Below are 22,894 nucleotides of genomic sequence, written 5' to 3'. Positions count from 1 at the left end.
AATGTCATTTCAACCCTTTCAACAGCATAGATGTGTGAGGTATCATTTTTACACAAGATGGCCCCCCTCTGCACACTGCATAGCCAGTGAAGCAACTGCTGCAGAGGCGTTTCAGTAATGCTAGAATTATCAGCCTGGCCATTCAGATCCACTGATCTTAATCCATGTGACTTCTGGCTGTGAAGTATACCTCAAAGATGATGTGTTCAGTGCTCCAGTTATGAATGTAGCTGAACTGAAGGCACACACTATGCAATGCATTCTGTATGTGCCCCTGAGACACTCCAATCTGTTGCAGAACATGCTGTTCCTCTATTTCAGCATGTCGCAGAAAATGGTGCACAGCATACTGGACATGTCTTGCACCAGTCTCACAATGACATTTTGCTTTTTATGCCGTGGTGAATGGGATTACCTAACTAACAGTACTGAACCCGTGCAGTCATGCACATTGAACAGTACGGATGGTGTAATGTGCAAATCAAACCATAGCTGTCGTACTGCAATTCATCTATCATTTGTAACCGACCCCATTTATGTTAAGGCTCTTACAGTACCATCTGTTGGTAAAATTGTATTTAAATTTTTTGTTATGACGTTTCCCCCTGTGTCAATGATCTGCTGTTCAAATCTGATGTCATTCTGAGCTGTGGTTCTCTTTCTACAGTATTTTGAAACTGGAACTTTAATTATGGGCACCCTGTATATGGGCCATGTAACAGTAGATTAATGAAATAACAAAATCACAAAGGGAGGAAATTTAGTAGTTCCATGTGTTAGAAATTCTCTTCTGTGGAAATGAAAGAAATATATACATTTCTAATGTCCTCTTGAGTATGGAATACATTCATTGGATAAACAACAAATACAAGATGTTAACACAACAAAGTCCATTCACTTCCCAAGAAGAAAGACCAACATTCACCCAACTGATAGAGAGAGCTAAAAGCAGTTAACACCGAACAAAACTTGAGTATCAGGGTTCCAAATGCAATGTTGTTTATAGTTCAATCTAAAACACAAATTGATGTTGTTCTGATAACAAGGACAAAAGGTAATGCATATAAAACCACTATGTTTACTGGAAAGCAAAGAAAAAAGTTATGGAAAATACACAGTTGGTACAATGTATGGGGAAATGACAAGGGTACAGGTACTCAAAATTTATGGAAGGCTTTTCAAACCTCAGATAGTAAATGTTGTGGAATGGTGTTGGACTATGCAGTACAGCTGTGATCAGCTTGCCTACCACACCCTATGCATGTGCCCTCATCATTCCTTAAACACACTATGTCATGATGAATAAAATGTTCTCGGTTTTCCAGCCGCGTAAATTCGAATAAAATTCGTTAACTGACAGAACTTTGCTAGTGGTTTTATTCATTTTTACTTAAAATGTAAGAATATCATATTGTACTGGTCTCTCATAGAGAGCAAAATAGCAAAATTTCTCTCTGGAAAACCGAGAATGTTTTACTCACGTATGCTGTCGCGAAAGACTTCGAGGACACACTACGCCATGATGCCTTTGTAAAAGGCGGTTAACTGACAGAACTTTGCTAGTGGTTTTATTCATTTTTACTTAAAATGTAAGAATATCATATTGTACTGGTCTCTCATAGAGAGCAAAATAGGAAAATTTCTCTCAAATTTTTCAAAAGGAATTATTAAACACAAAATTATGGCGCAAAAGGTGCTGAACTACTTGTAGATCACACATGCTAGATATATGCTCTTTGTGTGAGCAATGGCAATATTAGGAAATGATATGAAGGTATATTGTGACAGGCCACTCATTTGTGATATTCGTAGCTGCAACAAATCCAAGTTGTAGCAGTAAACATACATGCATGCAAGCACACCTCCAGTGTTGAACAACATAAGTCTTTCTATCATATGTGCAAGTGTCTCTGGATCAAAACTCTCTGGCATAATATAATAATTAGATGATCAAGATATACATATAACGTAAGCTGTCACTGAATATTTATAAAACAAATTTCAAACATAGTATTTAAAGAATGTAAACTCCAACCTTTGTCACTCTTAGGTAAAAAAATATTTGGCATAATTCATATAGCTTCAATTACACCATGATAATGGTGAAGTGTCAAGCCAAAATATCTTAAGATTATGTCTTTTTGGCTGTACACAAGTGACCTGGCAAATATGAGCTGAATCAGTTGGTCGTGTCGGGGGCCTTCCCCTTGTTAGTTATGCTGCATACACCCTAACAATATGTAGCAGTAAACAGTGGCTATCTAAAATTTCTTACAAACAGTGCAAGTTGAATATCCTTTACTCGTTCAAAAGATATTTTGCACAATTGGAAAACTAGTGTATTTGATGTGTGAGTTACTGGACCCTCCAATCCTACCTAACAGATTTAGCACGTTTTAACTTTCCCACAGCTAACGCCATTTGTGGGCCTAAAACCTTTTTCGAGCACAATGAAGAAGTTACAGCAGCCATAAATACATATCTTATGTAAAAGGAGATTATACGAACAGATCAGTTAATTTACAAACTTGAAATTTTCTTCTTAGCCTTGTGCTGCTAAGTTTGGAAATGGGAAAATGTTTCGCAACAACAAACTAGCAACATTTGAGTTCATTAATATAGCAAAATACAATTATTTCTAGCATTAAATGTTTATAAAATTAACTCTCACTTCTTAACGTACATGATGTTCATTTTTCTTCTGTGAAGTAACTGTTCCACTGCAGTAATAGTCAGTTAAGCAAAAAGAACATTTAAAAATTTACTCACATACGAAAATTAGCTATTACTTAAAATTTCACCAGTCTTAGTGTTTTTAACATTATATACGAGATACACAACATGTTAAGTAAATTTCTAAAAAATGTCACATACTTGAGAGTTGCGAGAGAGGCTTTCCGCTTGGTTGAGTAGACTAGGATGAAGCCATGGACCAATTCCTCACGAAAAGCATTGGCACCATGGAATGAAGAAATGATAACCTCAACTTTGCGTTTAGAGTCACCCAAAAAAGTTTCTAAAATTATACTTCGATCTCCACTTAAAAAGCAGCACTGGTGACTCAAAAGAGGCCCCAAAATATTTTCTACAGAATATGGATCACCACAAAACATGCACATTATAATCCTGAAACAAATACATTTATGTACTTTTTAATCTGATACCAGAACAAATGTTAATGTCTTAAATTTTCACATAGACAGATATACTTGCACAATGGATCAATCATTAGGCATTTTCTGGACTTAACAATAATCATATTCACTAATTAAACAGGAAAAATGGTGGTTTATACTTTTCACAGGGCACATCTATTAATCACTTCATTAAGGGAGGAGACAGACATCAAAAATGTATATTATAATTTCATTGATATTTACCAACAGCTCAGCTTGAGTGAGATAACATATCATAGTAACAGCATAATATTTATTTTTATAACTTTTTTAAAGCAGAGTATCTTGTAGCATTTTTATTTTTTTTATTTACTTATTTATTTATTATCTTTCTTCTTAAGCTTCATGTTCAGAATCTTCTTGGAAGGAAGTTTAGCCTTTAGTGTCCAATTGACAACAAGACCATTACAGTAAGAGCACAGGATTGGATTAACAACGTTAGAAACTGAAACTGGTAATGTATATTTCAAAGTAACCATTTTGACATTTTCCTTCAGTGAATTAGGGAAGCAATGAAAAACTTAAATCAGTTTGGTCAGATGAAGATTTGAGCTCTACTCTTCCTAAATGCAGGTTCAGTACATAAACCACTGCACCACTTCACTTATGTAGAATATTATTGACACTGAGTTTGCTGTAGATTCTCATTTCCATGCACTGGGGGAATTTGTGCATGTAATTTTAGTCTCCAAGCGTCTTATGTTACAGTGGATCGTAAAGCTTTCTTTGAGTGGCCCTGCCATGCAGCTAAAAAAACCACAGACTCTATACAGCTTCTTCACAATGTAGTAGCACAAATGAGTCTGGGTCTGGCAAGCATGGAAATGAAATTAGAATTTCTTTTCAACTTTCTATTTTCCATGTTATCTATGGAGAACATGTAAGCTGTATACCTGAGCTTCACCAAATGTTACCACAGCGATTGTGGATGATCATGTATAACAAAAATGAAAATGACAATGGATTAGTGAATGTTACTTAAGTTCACTGATTAGCTGTTCAACTGTAAATTTGTGTAAATGAATAGTTCATGAAAGTTCTTGTGAGTAAATCGAGCAAATGGACTGACGTGACTCAATAAAGTCGACGATATTAACTGCAGTGACCAGAAAAAGGAAGAAAGCACATAGTGTAGTGGTAAGCAGAGATGGGCATTATTTGATTACATTTCTATCTAGATCATTATTTGAGTAAGTATATCTCCTAAACAACAAATTGAAAAAAAAAAAAAAAAAAATTTTGGATCACTGTCAGGAAAAGCACAGTGATCAATAAAACTATAATAAAATCTCTTCAGTAACAGCAGTCTTGATGGCATGTAGGTTATTTATTTCATTGAGTGACTGATTTTGATCTCTTATAGGATCATCCTCAGACCACTTTACTCTGTGAAATAGAGTAATACACTTTCTTACAAGCAACCCCTTGAGTGCCAGACTGCAAGTTCAATCTTCAGTATGGCTCATTTGAAAGTGTTGTGTTAACAATTACGACAGGAAAAATATTAGCTGCTAATGGCTTACCATGTGCATCAGAAGGGTGACAGAAAAGGAGTGTCTGGGAGGTGCAGATATCAAACTTCTATGGGATGTACATATTACACTTCACAAAATAGACACCATCAGCATTCAAAAAATGTTCACAACAAACTATTAACCAACACCATGAGTGCTCAAATAAAAATGGCATGCCACAAGGATCAAAAGTTTTACACTATCAAGATCGAAGGTGAACTCCTTGAGAGTTGGAAACCATGGAGGACGTTCAGCTAGGTATCTACTCTTAAAGAATGGATACAGAATCATACTGGTATAACTGGGTGATGAGAACTGATGGGATGTGATGGCATGCAACGAAATGCGAAACAGTCTGTCGTGGAACTTGTTGTGAAACTGGCTATCCTTTAAGGCATAGCTGCAGGTAGGTACTCACCCTACACATTGTACATTTAAATATGTGTATGATAAACTGAGAACAACTGGATCATTAACACATCAGAAACATATCCAGCAAAGGAAAGTTACTAACAAGGAAATGGAAATTGGTACTCTTGCCACTAGGGTTCGAGAACCTTGAGTTAGTTCACGTCAAACTGCAAGGGAATCTGGCATGAGCCAGAGTAGTGTTGTTCATGTTCTGCATTGCCATAAATATCACTCTTACAGTATCAGTCTCCACCAAGAATTAACTGGTATGGACTGTATGCATCACACTGAATTCTGCCAAAGGGCTCAACTTCAGATTCAGAGGGATGACACATTTATTAATTTGATTTTATTTACTGAAGAGGCTACATTCACAAACCATGGAAATGTTAATTTTCATAACATGCATTATTGGGTAACTGAAAATCCATGTTGGCTGCGGCAAGTAGCACACCAAAAACCTTGGTCGGTACATGTATGGTGTGAGATTCTGGAGGACAGAATTACAGGTCCCTATTTCATCGAAGGAAATTTTAATGGTAGGAAGTACACCACATTCATGCAAGAAACATTAGGTCTGTTATGGGAAGAAATACCTTTAGAAACAAGGAACAGAATGTGGTATCAACACGATGGGTGCCTGGCACATTTTTTGCTGATGTGCTAGAAATGAGTTGCAGAGACAATTCCCAAATCGTTGGATTGGACGCGGAGACGTGTCATGGCCAGCTCATTCACCAGACTTGATGCCTCTGGATTTTTTCTTGTGGGGTTTGGAAAAAGACATGGTTTATAAAGACATTACAACTACACCTGAAGATATGGAAGGGAGAACTGTGCATTGGTACCAATGGTTATCACTTCAAACACTTTCCGTAAATGGAAGTTCATTCCACCTTTGTGACCTCCGTTGACCTTCAAAGACCTTACTGTTACACATCACGGGATTCGTCTCGATAGCCGCTATCATAAAATAAGTACCAAACTTTAGCATCCCATTTAAAAAAAAAACAAAGTTGACCTTCATATCTCTGAAGCAACCTCACCTAGCAACAAAAAACCAACGTCATATTATGGCCCCCAATTTCCCATGCAACTTTTGTCCCACAAACATTTCAGCTCCTATCATACTTTCGGAGTTATTCTTGGTGGTACATGATGCATCAATGGCCAACACCTATAACTGGTTTTCGCAGACTACATGTAATCACGATATTGTCTCTCCAACTATCAAGTGATTAAGCTGCATCACAGCTCCGAGGATATCTACTTCTAATTTACTCATGTTGGCAGCTGTTCTTGATTCAAATTCTGGAACATTTTCTTCTGTCTTCTTTGGTGAAGGAATTTCAGAAGGCTGTGTTTAGTAACTCTGCTTTAGCAATACTGTCATCGACAGCATTTCCATTGCTATCGCGCAGAGAAGGCATTGACTGTCTCTTGCTTCTAGCATACTTCACATACAAGCAAAAGCTCTTTGGATTTTCTGCCAGGTTTTGAGACAAAGATTTATTGTGGAAACGATTAGAACCTTCTCACATTTAAATCTGTGATAAATTTCAAGCTTCTGTAAAATATCACCAATCTTGGAGATTTTGCATTCGTTTAAATTTGGTGTGTTGCTTTCATTGTTTCTGTAACAGTGTTCTGACCTATTTTGTGTACCAGGGGGATCAGCTCTGGCGTTCGTTAATTTATTTGCTTTAAATATCTCAATTGCTGTCAATACTATGTCTTCGAATTCAAGTCACATGGTTAATTTGGAAGGAGTGGAGATCATCTCTCAGGAATGGCTCAAGTGAAGTTTTGTCTGCTTTTTTGAATAGCTATGTAAGGAAAAAAAAAACACCTACAGTTGTCCTTATGATGTCATTTATTGAATGACTACCAGTTTTGGTTGTGGCTGAGTTAGCCCCTCTTCTCACTATAATCTATCATAGATCTCTTGAACGAAAGACTGTGCCCAGTTCTTGGGAAAAGGCAGAGGTCACACTCGTCTATAAGAAGTGTAGTAGAAGTGATCCACAAAGCTACCGTCCAATATCCTTGGCATCAATTTGATGTAGAATCTTAGAACATATTCTGAGTTCAAACATAATGAGGTACCTTGAACAGAATGACCTTCTCAATGCCAACCAGCATGGTTTTCAAAAACTTTGATCATTTGAAACCCAACTCGCCCTTTTCTCACATGACATACTGAAAGCTATGGATCAAGACAACCAGCTAGATATAGTATTTCCTGATTTCTGAAAAGCATTTCACTCAGTACCACACCTACACTTATTGTCACAAGTATGATCATATGGGGTATCAAGAGAAATTTATGATTTGATTGAGGACTTTTTGGTAGGAAGGATACAGCGTGTTACCTTGGATGGAGAGTCATCATCAGATGTAGAAGTAACTTAGATGTGCAGCAGGGAAGTGTGTTCGGACCCTTGATGTTCATATTGTATATTAATGACCCTGCAGACAATATTAATAGTAAATTCAGCCTTTTTGCAGATGATGCAGTTATCTATAATGAAGTACTATCTGAAAGAAGCTGCATAAATATTCAGTCAGATCTTGATAAGATTTCAACATGGTGCAGAGATTGGCAATTTGTTCTACATGTTCACAAATGCAAAATTTTGTACTTTACAGAACAAAAAATGTAGTATCCTATGACTATAATGTCAGTGAGTAACTGTTGGAATCGGCCAACTTGTGCTATCCTATAACTATAATGTCAGTGAGTAACTGTTGGAATCGGCCAACTCGTGCAAATACCTGGGTGAAACACTTTGTAGGGATATGAAATGGAATGATCACATAGGTTCAGTCATCAGTAAAGCAGGTGGTAGACTTCAGTTTTTTGGTAGAATACCGTGGAAGTGCAATCAGTTTACAAAGGAGATTGCTTACAAATCACTCATGCGACCGGTTCCAGAATACTGCTCAAGTGTGTGGCACCTGTAAAAAATAGGACTAACAGGAGATATTGAAGAAATACAGGGAAGGGCATCATGAATGGTCACAGATCTGTTTAATCCATGGGAGAGATACAGAAGGAACTGAAATAGCAGATTCTTGAAGACAGACTTAAACTATCCCGAGAAAGTCTATTAACAAAGTTTCGAGAACCGGCTTTAAATGATTACTCTAGGGATATTCTGTAACCCCTATGTATCGCTCACACAGGGATCATGAGGCTAAGATTAGAATACTTACTGCATGTACAGAGGCATTCAAACAATCATTCTTCCCACGCTCCATGTGTAAATAGAACAGAAAGAAACTCTAATAGCTAGTACAGTGGGACATACCCTCTGCAATGCACCTCACAGTGGCTTGCAGCGTATAGACGCAGATGTAGGTATATTTTTTGTTTATTTTTGGAGAATCTGGGAATTATAATATTCAGTCTCAATACGACAACCCTTTTTTCACTAACCCAGTATCCGTTTTGATGCTCATTATTAGCTCAGGATTTTTTGTTGATAAGAGATCAAGTGTGTTTTCAAAACTGTTTACTATTCGAGTGGGCTCATGAACTGACTGCTGAAAATAATTTTCAGACAATGCTTTTAACACAACTTAGGACTATGTTTTATGTACACCTCCAGATTTAAACATGTATTTTTGCCAACATATCGAGGGTAAATTGATGTCACCACCAGCTGTAACTATATGACTCGGGTACGTGTTTGAAATTAGACTCAAGTTTTCTTTGAATCTTTCAGCAACTATTCCACCTGAGCTGGGAGGTCGGTAGAAGGATCCAGTTATTATTTTCTGCCAGTTGCCAGCAATGTCCTCTACCCATACTAACTTTCACGAAATATCCACTTCAATTTCGCTACAAGATAAACTACTTCTAGCAGCAACACACATATCACCATTGGGTCTTTTGCAAAAATTTTGGCTAAACTTATCTCTGGCTTTAGCCAGCTTTCAGTGCCTATAACAATTGCAATGTGTTTTGGAATATATGTTGACCTGTAGGTCCCCCTCTAACTGGATTATAAGTTTGTTCAGAGGTGGGAGGAAGTTAAGGGCAAGCCATCAGGCCTTGTAAAGCACTGCACTGTCCCAAACTCCGGCTTGTGCACAGTTTTACCCTAAAATAAAGGCAACATAAAAACATTTCGGAGGTAGCCAGCCGTAGCAGTTACACTACCGATGTGGTCCAGTTAAACCAACTGTATTTGCCAGTAGCTCCCTTTCTCCCTCCTCCTGTTAATATGTGGAAGTACTCATATGTATCTAGCCAAAAGATGAGAGAGAAGCCAATAAAAACTCTTAATCTGCAGCATCTTCCTCCATTCTACCAAGATTGCTAGCACTATCCGAAAGGGTCTTTAAATATAATTACACAATTTGTTCACATTTGTAGTGCTACAAAATGATTGAATGCAATAAGGACTTGGTGGTTACTAACGACTGACATCATCAATCAACAGACATTAAATCTTAAGTCTCCTAAAACATTTGTGGAATGCTGCTGGATGTCTGAAAGTGTTTTAGGAGTACCTCTGCATAAGCTTTCCATTAAACAGTGGAGATTGAAAAATTTTCAAAGAGACACTATGAGACCATAAAAGAGTGCATAATATTGCACAAAACTGGCAACTTCTTTATCAAGAAAGTGTTACAAGGCAATTGGAAGACTTTCTCACCTTTTTACACCAACTGCAATTATTGCAACAATGTCTTACCCATAATTAAAAAAATAAATAGTTAACTGTAATGCTGTCCATCAACAAGGGAGGCTTACAACAAAGAGCCAAATAAATGTTGAAGAAATTGGGTTACAAGTTTGAAATGATGTTATTACGTAAAAAGAAGATTTATTCTGAATGTGATTTGGGAAGTGAAGCTAACGTGGAATCACAACAAAGTTAGTTGCCAAAAAGTACAGTGGAATTGACGATTTTTCAGTTTTTGCTTAAGAAGATTGTGATTTGATAGCCTTATATCGTTATCCTGAAACAAAGATATTTTCAGGAGATATAAAACACCCATACCCTCTTTGCATGCATAGCATAGAACTACTTTCCTTGGTGAGTCATAATGCCAAATCTTTGAAAATCAAATAAATTTTCTGATGCGATATTTGGAGGGAAAAAAAGAGGTTGTTCTGAAAAGCAATTTAAAATCAACGAAGAGTATATCGGTTAAATAAATGACAAAGAATTGGAGCAATAAATGTCACTGGATTTCAAATTTATCTATTATTCATAGCACTTCTTATTCACAGATGATGAATATGTGTTTTTAGTTGTGTAAATGAATAATGTTTTGAAGAAATATTTTTATTTGCAATTCACAAATAACTAGTAGCAGTGGTGGGCTATTGAGTAGAGCACTGGGCTCTTGGCCACGGAGGTCCCAGGTTGGGATAGGGATTTCTCCTCATTCCAGTCCCTCCAAGATGGCTCCATGTCCATTCAGCCAGCTATCAAAATGATTTCTGGGGAACTTTCCCAGGGTAAAAGGGAATGGGGTGATGGTCCCACCACCACTCCCCTTCCCAGTGCTGTGGTCAATAGAAAGGTTACACTCTATGTGCAGTTAAGCCGATAGCCTAGTCACAGGTTTGCGCCATAGGCTTTACCTTTACCTATTCATGAATAATAATTTGTATCTGTTTCTCAGCTCTGGTGGCAAGTGAAGCACATCAAGCACGCACATGCTGCAATTGCACAGCCTATGTGCAGATATGCGGCTGTGGTCAAGCGCTCATTTGGCTGTGTCACTGAGTGAGGCAGTGTTGGTCATCTTCGGAAGCTTCCCCGAATGTACATGAAGGGCACTCGTGCCTTCTTTGCACCTACCTGGAGAGCACTCACATGATCCATGTGCCTTCAGAGCTCTACTCTGCATGCCTAGTCCAGCCTAAATGCCTGTGTTATGTCCTGATTTTTACGATTTACACTGATGTCCTGGCACTTTGGCACTGAACTGTATCATATCAATTTTTGAGATGTTTACAGACAACCTATTTAACTGGAATTACATTTCTTGGCTACTGGTTGTATTAATGAAACAATAAAAAATTTTGTTTTGTTCCAGGATTTTCAGTTAATACATATGGATCATCTGAAAGTAAAAGACCAGAGTTCACACAAATGGGACTAACAAGCTCCATTCCAAAGGAACTATACCAGCATTTACCTTTTGTAATTTACTGAAAAACCTACATTTGGATGACCATACAAGGATTTGGACCACCATTTTTCAACTAAGTGTCTTAGTCATCAAGTCGCCTCTCTTAGTAGGTACGAGAGAGTATAAAACACAAGATCACAAATCAAATTATACTGGGAATAGAAGATTTATGGACAGAGCTAACCAAGATTATAAATGTTTATTGTCTTCATATACGACACTTCTAACACAGCTTACTTTTGAGAATACAGAACGTAAACACCACTCAAGGACTAGACATTATGTCTGTTCAGACTGGACAACTGCTGCCTACAATGGCAGTACAAGGAGCAATCTAAGATTGTGGGACCAGCATGTCGCAACTTCCTGCATCCTTTATTGCCAGTACATTAATCCTGATAATGCTGCTGCTTCTTTATTCAAGCAGCTCCTCATTTGGCATCACAAGGTTGAGTGGACCATGTTCCCACACCTTCCTACCTTAAAAAAAAAAAGGGGGGGGGGGGCGTTACCAGGAATCAAAACCGCACAAAAGGCTGCGATACTACCGTGTCAAAGGTGGCGACTCTAACCATTTGGTTACAGAGGCAGTCCCTTTGAGAATTTAAGAAAAAAAATTATATTGCTGCATTGTACATCTCCCTTAAAAGCTGTCACAAGGAAATGGTATGATTTTTTTTAAAAAATTGAAGTTATACTCTAATTTTTCATTCTCACTACTGGTTGATACCGTATGTGGGACTTATTTACATCATTTTCCTCTAGAACAGTACTGAAATATCATTAGTCTGAAATATGCATTAATAATTAAAAATTAACATTGATGGGTCAAAGAAGCAGACAAGAGATGGGCACATAAAAATTAAGATGATCAAATGGCAAATTACTGCTAAAAACATGTTTTCATGTCTATGAAATTTATAGCCACTAAACACAATACCTTTAATTCATTATATTTAAAACACTTCATATCAGGAAATAAACTTGCAACTATAAGAAATGAATTTTTGATGATAAAGTACACTGCACAAAAATTTCATAATTGCAAATATCTTGATCTTGTTCTGCAACTTGATATGAAGGATATAAATAAAAACAGTGCAACAAATCATCAGTCTCAACACCTTTCTCTCTTAATCACTTTGATTTTTCTTAAGAAATTTTACAATGTGCACTATTGTGTTTGTGTATATTGCTACACTATAGACACAAATAGTACCCACAGCTGAGGAGGTGGGCCCTTGCAGGAAAGTATATTTATAAAAGACTAGCTACCAAAGTGCTTGTACTGAAAATGTATGCTACATACAGTACCCAGTAGCAAACAAAAGATGATATACATACAATTGCCTGGTCCAATCAGTTTCCAACAGTACTGCACATGGAATAACTTACAAAAGTGATATCTTTCCAGAATTTACTTCCTGCTCTACACAGTGATAAAAACACACAAAAGTAGACACAGGAGAAAAAAATCACACACATTACCTGATATCAGGTTCTGAACACTCCAATACAGACTGGTAGACATTTATAAAGCCTGCTCTGTGATGGATACTTTGTATCAGCTGCCGCAGTGCTTCTGCTATCAATGGAGGACTAAACCGTTGTGATGGATCCATCTCATCCACAGATACACCAATGAAGGGACACTGTAAACTAAGATGTATCATATTTTATTAGGAAATGTTTACTAAATTTGAGTGTGAAAGATACATGATCACACACAACAAAATTAACAAACCTATCAGCCAAATTCTGTCCTTCTTCTTGTAACCTCAGCACCTCTTTCTCATCAACTGACTGATCAGCGACAAATAAAATCACAATTGGTAAACCTTGAAATGGTAAACGATCTTCTTGCTCTAAATTGGAGAGCAGAGTTTTTTCCAAACTATCTCGGACATATTCAAATGATTCTTGATTGGAATACACACAAAAGCACCCTGTACAATAACCAACATAAGTTTATAGGGTTATGTTGAAGTAATAATAAGGAATATTAAAAAATTACTAATAGAAAATCATTTTTCTTACCATTTGGCAAGAATTTTGAAGTCTTGAAAGAATTCTGGGGTAAACTAACATCACCATCAATAATTCTATAATCCAAACTGTACAAATTACAGTCTATTTCATATTCATCATCATCACACTGTTCCTGTAAGAATGACAAGAAACTGGTGATCAGATGTTCATCATCATTTCATTTGCAATATTTCTTTAAAGCAAGCACGTATGCATATCATATTAAACAACTACATATGAAAAACTGAACTGTGACACTTGACAAGACATATACTGCAACAAAAAAGTAAAAATCCACTACGACATGGAGTTGTTATTCTGGTTGTATTTTAGAGCACAGTAGTTACATATAACACACCAAACATATTATGAAATATTTACGAGAGATCAATATATGAAGAACTACACAATGTGCTTCCTAATGATCTCAACAGATCATAGATAAGAGCCCAGTAACACAAATACAATTGAAGTATAACAGGAACTTGAATAAAACTAGAAAATGACACTTTTTACCTCTCATATACAAATATTGATACAAATTTGCTAGCACTGAATATAGATTTAAGTATTAGGAAGTCTTTTCTGAAAGTATTTGTCTGGAGTGTAGCCACTTATAGAAGTGAAACATGGATGGCAGTTTAGGCAGAAATAGAATAGAAGATTTCAAAATGTGGTGCTACAGAAGAATGTTGAAGATTAGACTGGTAGATCATGTAATTAATGAGGAGGTACTGAATAGAATTGAAGAGACAAGAAATTTGTGGCACAACTTCACCGAAAGATTGGTTGATGTGACACTTTCTGAGGCATCAAGGGACCACCAATTTAGTACTGAAGGGAAGTGTGGGGGCTAAAAATCGTTGAGGGAGACCAAGAGATGAATACATTAAGCAGATTCAGAAGGATGTAGACTGCAGTAGGTACTGGGAGATGAAGAGGCTTGCACAGGATAGAGTAGCATGGAGAGGTGCATCAACCCAGTCTGTGGACTGAAGACCACAACAACAAACAAACAACCTAGTTATCTGCACAAAGAGCTGTAGAGCTGTCTTACATTGACAGTTATGTCCCTGATTCAAATGTTTTTGTGAATTATGAACCAACTTTCAACCACACTTTATCTGCACACAGTATACGAATGATTTGTTTTCATTAAAGCTTTAGTCTCAAATACAGATTTTTCACATTTTTTTTACTAGATAGTTACAGTGATAAGAGATAACAGAGATAATGACCAAGTCCACATAATTCTAGGAATATGACTGCAAATAATATATTGTCCAGTCACATTAATGTGACAATCTGTCAAAAACCTTAATAGCCACATTTTGCAGTGTGGACCATTGTGAGACATGCAGGAAGAGTGACAATGAGGTTCTGGAAGGTACCAACAGAGATGTGGAAGCATGTCAACCCCAGTGCCGTGGCCAGCTGCACCAGATTTCTCAGCTGAGGGTCCACGAGCAAATAGCCTCATCGAAATGGTCCAACAGACTCCCAATAGGGTTGAAATCTGGGGAGTTTGGTGGCCACAGGAATACATTAAAGTCATCCTGTGCTCTTTGATCCACACACATACCATGCAAGCTACATGGCACATTGCATTATCCAGCTGGTAGAGGCCACCATGCCAAGGAAAAAAACACTGTATTTAAGGGTGGGCATGGTCCTCAAGGATAGATGCATACTTGTGTTAGGCCATTTTGCCTTCCATAATGATAAAATCACCCAGGGAATACCACAAAAACATTCCCCATACCATAACACTCCCTCCTCCAGTCCGGACTCTTCTGACGATTGTTTCAGCGTGTTTGCCATTTGTCTGATGGGGCATAAAATGTGATTCATCTGAAAAGGGCACTCAGTGGATGTCCAGTTGTGGTAATGGGGTGTAAATTCCAGTCTTTCTTGCCAATGAGCAGCAGTCAGCAAGGGTGCTTGAACCAAGCGCCTGTTGCAGACTCCCATACACAGCAACATTCACTGAACAATCATTAAGGAGACACTGTTAGTAGCCCCTTGGTTCATCTGGGTGATCAGTTGCTCAACAACTGCACACCTATTCACCTATACACAGTTCGACAGCTATCATTCACCTCTATCATCTAGGGCAGCATGGTGCGCCATGGTTGCCTTGGCGCTGGTTTTGGACAGTGCAATTTTGCCACGGATGGTATACCTCAACCACGGTGGCACACAAACAGCAGACAAATTTTTTTTTTTTTTTTTGGCATTTCAGAAATGCTCCCAGCCTTGGCCTGAAACCCAATGATCACGTCCTTCTGGACTTCAGATAAATCGTTCTGTTTTTGCGTTATGACAATGACTGCTCTGTTTTCCGTGTCCCCCCCCCCCCCCCCCCCCCCCGACACCACATACCCTCCTCTGCTAGTGCTGCCACCCACTGTCTGCGAGTAGTTACTATATGTTGATATCAAACATAGGACCACGTATTATCAAAGATTTTGTGAAGTTGTGCTTCTTTTAAATCCACTAAAAAAAAAAAAAAAAAAAAAAAAAAAAAAAAAAAAAACACGAAGAAAAAGAATTAACACTTTAATTGTTAACCACAACGTGAAGAACAACTGTTTCTTTGTATTTCGCATGTATCTGTACTTTTGTCATGCAAAAACTGGGGCATAAATTAATATTTTTCTTACATACTAGAACACTGTCCTTTCCTTTTCCTACATTTATTTTTGATGTTCTTTTCACTGAATTACAGAACCTGCTAAATAATGAACTAGTGAACAGTAGCTATCCCTTTCTTATTGTACCAAGATTGCTAACAGGGCAATATATTCATTTTTCGAAGTAGTGAAACCAACTAAAACCTACAGCAGTATGAAGCTTCAGTAGAGAGACTTTTGTTCAAGTAAAAGGACAGTGTATGAATTGGTGTAAATGTTTAAAAACAGAAGGCATGACATCAGTGACTAACAACAAAGTGGAAGACTACAGGGTCTGTATATGTGTGGATGGATACGTGTGTGTGTGTGTGTGTGTGTGTGTGTGTGTGTGTGTGTGTGTGTGTGTGTGTGTGTGTATATATATATATATATATACCTGTCCTTTTTTCCCCCTAAGGTAAGTCTTTCCGCTCCCGGGATTGGAATGACTCCTTACCCTCTCCCTTAAAAGCCACATCCTTTCGTCTTTCCCTCTCTTTCCCTCTTTCCTGACGAAGCAACCGTTGGTTATGAAAGCTTGAAATTCTGTGTGTGTGTTTGTGTGTTTTTTATTGTGTCTATCTACTAGCACTTTCCCGTTTGGTAAGTCATGGAATCTTTGTTTTTAATATATTTTTCCCATGAGGAATGTTTGACACTGTAAAATTGTGGATACAGATGGATATCTATCATCCCAAATTATCACCATGTTTTGTGGTCCATTACAGAATTCTGGATTCATCTTATTCTCTTCAGCCCATTAATTCTGACGTGTACAAGTTGGATTTATTCCCTGCATGAACACTGATGTCGTAATACAAAATTTATCCTCCCCATTAATCACCTGGCTGACTGCATACCTCTGTTTCCTCAACAGCCTCATTGAATGTGGCTTACATGACAATTCAGCAAATACTTCAGTAGTTTGCACACTTGGGGAGGTGTATGTGTATCATTCTTTTCTTAATTCACCATGCATCATTCGGTTCTTATTACTCCTCAATTGTGTCACAATTTTCACAAAATTGTTTGTATTTATAGGTCATCAATGCAAAACATGAAGATTTTTATGTATTTTTTTTAATTATCAATATTATATTTTATTTACCATACCCGAATATCATTCGCTAACTCCTCTGCTAGTCCATCAATCCCTAGGATAACAAGATTCAGCTGATTATTGTCAGAATTTAGGATCCACTGGCTGTTGTGGTTCCAAGAGGATGGCCTGTAATTTAAAAATAAATATTTTTACTTCAATGTTATGAAACAACTGAAATATTGCATAATCTATGTAGGTGAATATACCTATGAGCTTTTGTTCCTAAGATTCGTTCTATGAGAGCATCCATACAGTTGGGGAAGGCTGGACAATGCTCTCTAATAGGACAATGTACAAATCCTAAGTGTTGGAAAAGCATCAGTTTTCTATCTTGATCAAGTCTATCTAATGCTTTGTACCTGCGCACAAAATAAGAAACCACAGTTAGCACTTCCTAGTATATAGTAAACTGAAAGAATAACAACAAAGTTTACTACTACTACTACTACTACTACCACCACCACCACCACCACCACCACCACCACCACAGCTACTACTGGAAAAGATTGATGTCTATTTCCAGTATGGAACGACACAGCTGTCATAAACACAATTAAGGAGAGACAGACGAGAATTTGAACATACTCAATGTTTCTGAGCTTCCTCAATGGGAGTAGTATTCCACTGGCTGCTGTTGAGCAGACTGGGGAGCACACATGTCAAATTCTAAGTAATAATTGTGTAAGCTGGTAATGGTGGTGAACTACTGTAAGATAATCCAAGAAGATGGTAAAGTAGTATGTAATGCAATGTGGAGTTGGCATTAAAGAAGTACTGACCAAGAAATATGTTTTGTGATCGAGAGAATTATCCTCTGTGATCAAAATCGACGAGTGTCTTTTCTAGCCATTTTCCTAACTTCTTAATGGTCAACTTATGACTGACAGTTTGCAACAGTCCCAAGATTAGTTAGTTAGTTTCATGTTCCATGGATCATTTTGCATGATAAATCATAATGATGTAAAGCCTAACCACCATCTTTTACACATTTCATTTCAATAACAAAGGAAGAGAGGAAAAAAAAAATAATAATAATAAAAAAATTGTATGCAATTTTTGGACACTTATTTGGACTTATATTAGTCAATGAAATCCTGTTAAGATATTTACATAATGCTACCATTAATGAGAGCACTTTCTTCAACAAAATCACAAAGTACTGCTGACAGAGAGAGAGAGAGAGAGAGAGAGAGAGAGAGAGAGAGAAATGCATTACACTGGGAAAGCATCCTCTGAAGTCACATTCATGTACCTGACATACGGTCTTATTGCCCCATGAAGTGTCATACATCTTCTAATCCAAAAATAGAGCAAAATGATGTCCACAATAGAAATACTCCTGTACATACATTTTTAGCATGGTGAAGTTATTAAGGATGGTGTGACATTGCTTGATCCCATACAATACAAAGTTCTTAGGCTTTCTCAGTTTACAAATCAATATCAGTTAGTGGTTACCCTTCCTCTCCAAATTATTTCCACTTAAGTAGTGAAGACACATTGTAGTAACTAGTTGGACCTACTCATTCCTAATCCTGTTTCAATAGAACATAAATTAATACGCAAATTTCCTTAAATCCATCGCAGAAGAATTCTTTGCCTTCAGATCACATGTGATTCAACAAATCAATGGCCCATCTCTGAGGTCACAAATAAAGTGAATTCCAACACCCTGAAGGGCCAGCGAACAAGGGGTGATCAATAAGTAATGCCACAATTTTGGTTGTAATGATCTGGACTTTGTTGTGGGATGTTGTGGAATGTTCCCACTTCAGGCCCTTTAGGTGGCAGCACTATACGCAGCCTTCAAAATGGCATCTATAACGGAGGTGCATTCCAAGCACAGAGCTGTCAGTGAGTTTCTTTTGGCAGAAAACCAGATCGTCAAAGATATTTATAGGTGCTTGCAGAATGTCTACGGAGACTTGGCAGTGAACAAAAATGCAGTGACTCATTACGCAAGGCGTCTGTCATCAGTGCAACAAGGTCACACAAAACTGTTCGATCTCCCGTGTGCCAGCTGACCACACAGAGCTGTGACTCCAGCGGTGTTGGAACATGCAGACACTGTCATTTGAGGTGATGATGGGTCACAATCTCAAACACCTCGCTGCAAAACTGGACATCTCTGTTGGCAGTGCTAACACACTTGAACACCAGCTGGGGTACTCAAAAGTGTGTACCTACTGGGTTCCCCACTGCCTAACAGAATACCATAAAGAGCAATGAAAGACCATCTGTGTGGAATTGTTTGCTACTTATGATGCTGATAGTGACAATTTTTTGTTGAACACCATCACAGGTGATGAAATATGGGTTCATCAACTGTGGAGTGGCACCTCTCCTTCAAAGAAAACGTTCAAAGCCGCACCCTTAGCTGGTACAGTCATGACGATGGTCTTCTGGGACTCTGAAGGGGTTATTCTGTTTGGTGTCCTCCCTCATATTGCAATGATTAACTATCAAGTTATTGTGCTACCCTCAGGAAATTGAAGAAACGACTTCTGCGTGTTCGTCACCACAAAAATGCAAATGAACTTCTCCTTCTCTATGACAACAGAAGGCCTCACACAAGTGTGTGCACCTGAGAGGAGCTCACAAAACTTCACTGGACTGTTCTTCCTCATCAACCCCACAGCCTGGATCTTGCACCTTCCAGCTTCCATCTGCTCAGCCTAATGAAGGATGCACTCTGCGGGATGCAGTATGTGGATGATGGGGAGCTAATTGATGCAGCAAGATATTAGTGTCACAATAGCACTACCAAACTGCCTGCATTACATCGCTTCACTTGCTAGTAAGTACAGCATTTCTCGGTCAGATCTAACATGTAAAACAAGCAGTTTCTCTGAAATTATCCCCTGTAAGTCCTATATTTGCACGCACTGAAGAACGGTTAACAGGATTCAGGATTCTCTTCTAAGCCTTTCCTGGCCACTTTAATACCAAGATGTACCTACAGTTTTGCAGCAAGTCTTGATGCATCAGCAGATTTCTGAGATACAATCACCTGGCAGAACAAATCTGGGTTGCTTTATCAAGCATCCTTTAATGTGGTTTCTTTTCACCCTATATTCTTTTTCCCATTAGAAATCCATACTGGAAAATTGTAATCATAATGTCTGAGGCAACTTTTTACTGGACAGTGCCCAGACGAAAATGACAGTAAAACAAGAGAGCAATACAGGGCTATTACAAATGATTGAAGCAATTTCATAAATTCACTGTAGCTCCATTCATTGACATATGGTCACGAGACACTACAGATACATAGAAAAACTCATAAAGTTTTGTTCGGCTGAAGCCACACTTCAGGTTTCTGCCGCCAGAGCGCTCGAGAGCGAAGTGAGACAAAATGGCGGCAGGAGCCGAGAAAGCGTATGTCGTGCTTGAAATGCACTCACATCAGTCAGTCATAACAGTGCAACAACACTTCAGGACGAAGTTCAACAAAGATCCACCAACCGCTAACTCCATTCGGCGATGGTATGTGCAGTTTAAACTTCTGGATGCCTCCGTAAGGGGAAATCAATGGGTCGGCCTGCAGTGAGCGAAGAAACGGTTGAACGCGTGCGGGCAAGTTTCACGCGTAGCCCGCGGAAGTCGACGAATAAAGCAAGCAGGGAGCTAACGTACCACAGCCGACAGTTTGGAAAATCTTACGGAAAGGGCTAAAGCAGAAGCCTTACCATTTACAATTGCTACAAGCCCTGACACCCGATGACAAAGTCAAATCCTTTGAATTTTCGGCGCGGTTGCAACAGCTCATGGAAGAGGATGCGTTCAGTGCGAAACTTGTTTTCAGTGATGAAGCAACATTTTTTCTTAATGGTGAAGTGAACAGACACAATGTGCGAATCTGGGCGGTAGAGAATCCTCACGCATTCGTGCAGCAAATTTGCAATTCACCAAAAGTTAACGTGTTTTGTGCAATCTCACGGTTCTTCTACGAAAAAAACGTTACAGGACACGTGTATCTGGACATGCTGGAAAATTGGCTCATGCCACAACTGGAGACCGACAGCGCCGACTTCATCTTTCAACAGGATGGTGCTCCACCGCACTTCCATCATGATGTTCGGCATTTCTTAAACAGGAGATTGGAAAACCGATGGATCGGTCGTGGTGGAGATCATGATCAGCAATTCATGTCATGGCCTCCACGCTCTCCCGACTTAACCCCATGCAATTTCTTTCTGTGGGGTTATGTGAAAGATTCAGTGTTTAAACCTCCTCTACCAAGAAACGTGCCAGAACTGCGAGCTCGCATCAACAATGCTTTCGAACTCATTGATGGGGACATGCTGCGCCGAGTGTGGGAGGAACTTGATTATCGGCTTGATGTCTGCCGAATCGCTAAAGGGGCACATATCGAACATTTGTGAATGCCTAAAAAAACTCTTTGAGTTTTTGTATGTGTGTGCAAAGCATTGTGAAAATATCTCAAATAATAAAGTTATTGTATAGAGCTGTGAAATCGCTTGAATCATTTGTAATAACCCTGTATTATGCAACAATCTTCATCCTCTGCTGAGCAGTTAAACTACCAATGTGGCCCAATTCAACAGGATTCTGCACTTTCTAATACTTCGTCTACTGCCTCCCCTAGCAACATGTGGGAGCACTCTTGTTAACTAGGTAAAGATGAGAATGCAGCCAATGGAGACTCGAATCTTTAATATCTGCCTCAATTGCACCAAGATCTGCTAACACTATTGGATAAGGGTATTTTGTTGATTCTTTCATGTTTGTACTGCTGGATAATTAGTGAACGAAGTAAAGACTGTGTGATGACCAACACCAATCAGCTTTAAATCGATCTCTCAAAACAGCATTAGCCAATGTGTAATGTAAAATTACACAAAAATGTAATGGTTTATGGAATGCGATTGGATGTCCCAAGCCATTAGAAATAACTGAAAGCATTGTAGTGCTCTGAGTAAGCTTTGCTTCACAAGATGGAATAGTTTTTGATAAGACAAATGTCTATGTAGTTATATAGAGCTATGCGTTTCAAGAATTTCATACGAGACACTGAGTTTTAGCACATAAAACAGCCCATGGTGACTATCTATCAAGCACAATGATAACTATCTATCAAGAAACTGTCAAGAGAGAACGTGAAGACTTCTTCCACCTTTCTATGGTACAACAACTATTACGGAATTCTCTCACCCATGATTTAAAAGCGAACGGCTCACCTGCAGTACTGCCCCTGAAAAAGGAAGGCTTACAATGAACTAATGATTAACAATAGTCAAATAAATGCCAAAGAAATTGGGTGTTGCATCTATGATGAAGGTGTGTGATAAAAAGATGATTTATTTTTCAATTTTGAATTGGGTTTAGGAGATGAAGTTGACATGGAATCACAATCAAGTAATTTACCAAAGATTAGAGTGGAATTTGTGATTTCTCATTTTCTGCTGAAGAAGACAGTGAATCATCTTATCAATAATGACAATTTTCATGAGATGTAACACACCATTATCCTCTTTTGCATATGGAGAACATATTGTCATGTAGAAGAAGGTATAATTAGATGAATGACAAATACTAACTTCACTTAACGAAGGTTTATTCAGCACTTGCACATACAAGAGCTAGGAGCGAACTGCCTCCGGCCAAAACACATACGATATATATATATATACAGCTACAGAACATTCCAGTACAATGATTATTGAGATTTGTGGTTACTTTCAGAATGTACTCGAACCGAATATAGAAATTAAATTTGTACAGTTCAGGTGAGTTTTGAACTCACAACCCTCCACGCAACAGTTTAGTATCATAACCACTACACCACGGAGCTACTCAGCTTCTTCTGCAACA

General features: G+C 38.2%; 1 protein-coding gene across 5 annotated transcripts in view; it reads right to left on the bottom strand.

The window, feature by feature from the left end:
* LOC126470106 (rho GTPase-activating protein 190) overlaps nucleotides 1-22,894 on the bottom strand; it is a 293,491-nt gene that overhangs the window by 182,151 nt on the left and 88,446 nt on the right. For all 5 annotated transcript variants that reach the window (XM_050097683.1, XM_050097685.1, XM_050097686.1 and 2 more), the window contains exons 9-14: nucleotides 17,266-17,418; nucleotides 17,071-17,185; nucleotides 13,295-13,418; nucleotides 13,002-13,203; nucleotides 12,746-12,916; nucleotides 2,875-3,126 (exon numbers count right to left, since the gene is read on the bottom strand). In XM_050097683.1, coding sequence (XP_049953640.1) covers nucleotides 2,875-3,126; nucleotides 12,746-12,916; nucleotides 13,002-13,203; nucleotides 13,295-13,418; nucleotides 17,071-17,185; nucleotides 17,266-17,418 — 1,017 coding nt within the window. The remainder of the gene's footprint in view (nucleotides 1-2,874; nucleotides 3,127-12,745; nucleotides 12,917-13,001; nucleotides 13,204-13,294; nucleotides 13,419-17,070; nucleotides 17,186-17,265; nucleotides 17,419-22,894) is intronic.

The sequence above is a fragment of the Schistocerca serialis genome, chromosome 3, assembly GCF_023864345.2.
Source record: "Schistocerca serialis cubense isolate TAMUIC-IGC-003099 chromosome 3, iqSchSeri2.2, whole genome shotgun sequence".
NCBI classification, from domain to species: domain Eukaryota; kingdom Metazoa; phylum Arthropoda; class Insecta; order Orthoptera; family Acrididae; genus Schistocerca; species Schistocerca serialis.
The sequence above is the reverse complement of the archived record's forward strand: the minus strand, read 5'-3'. Positions and strand labels throughout refer to the sequence as shown.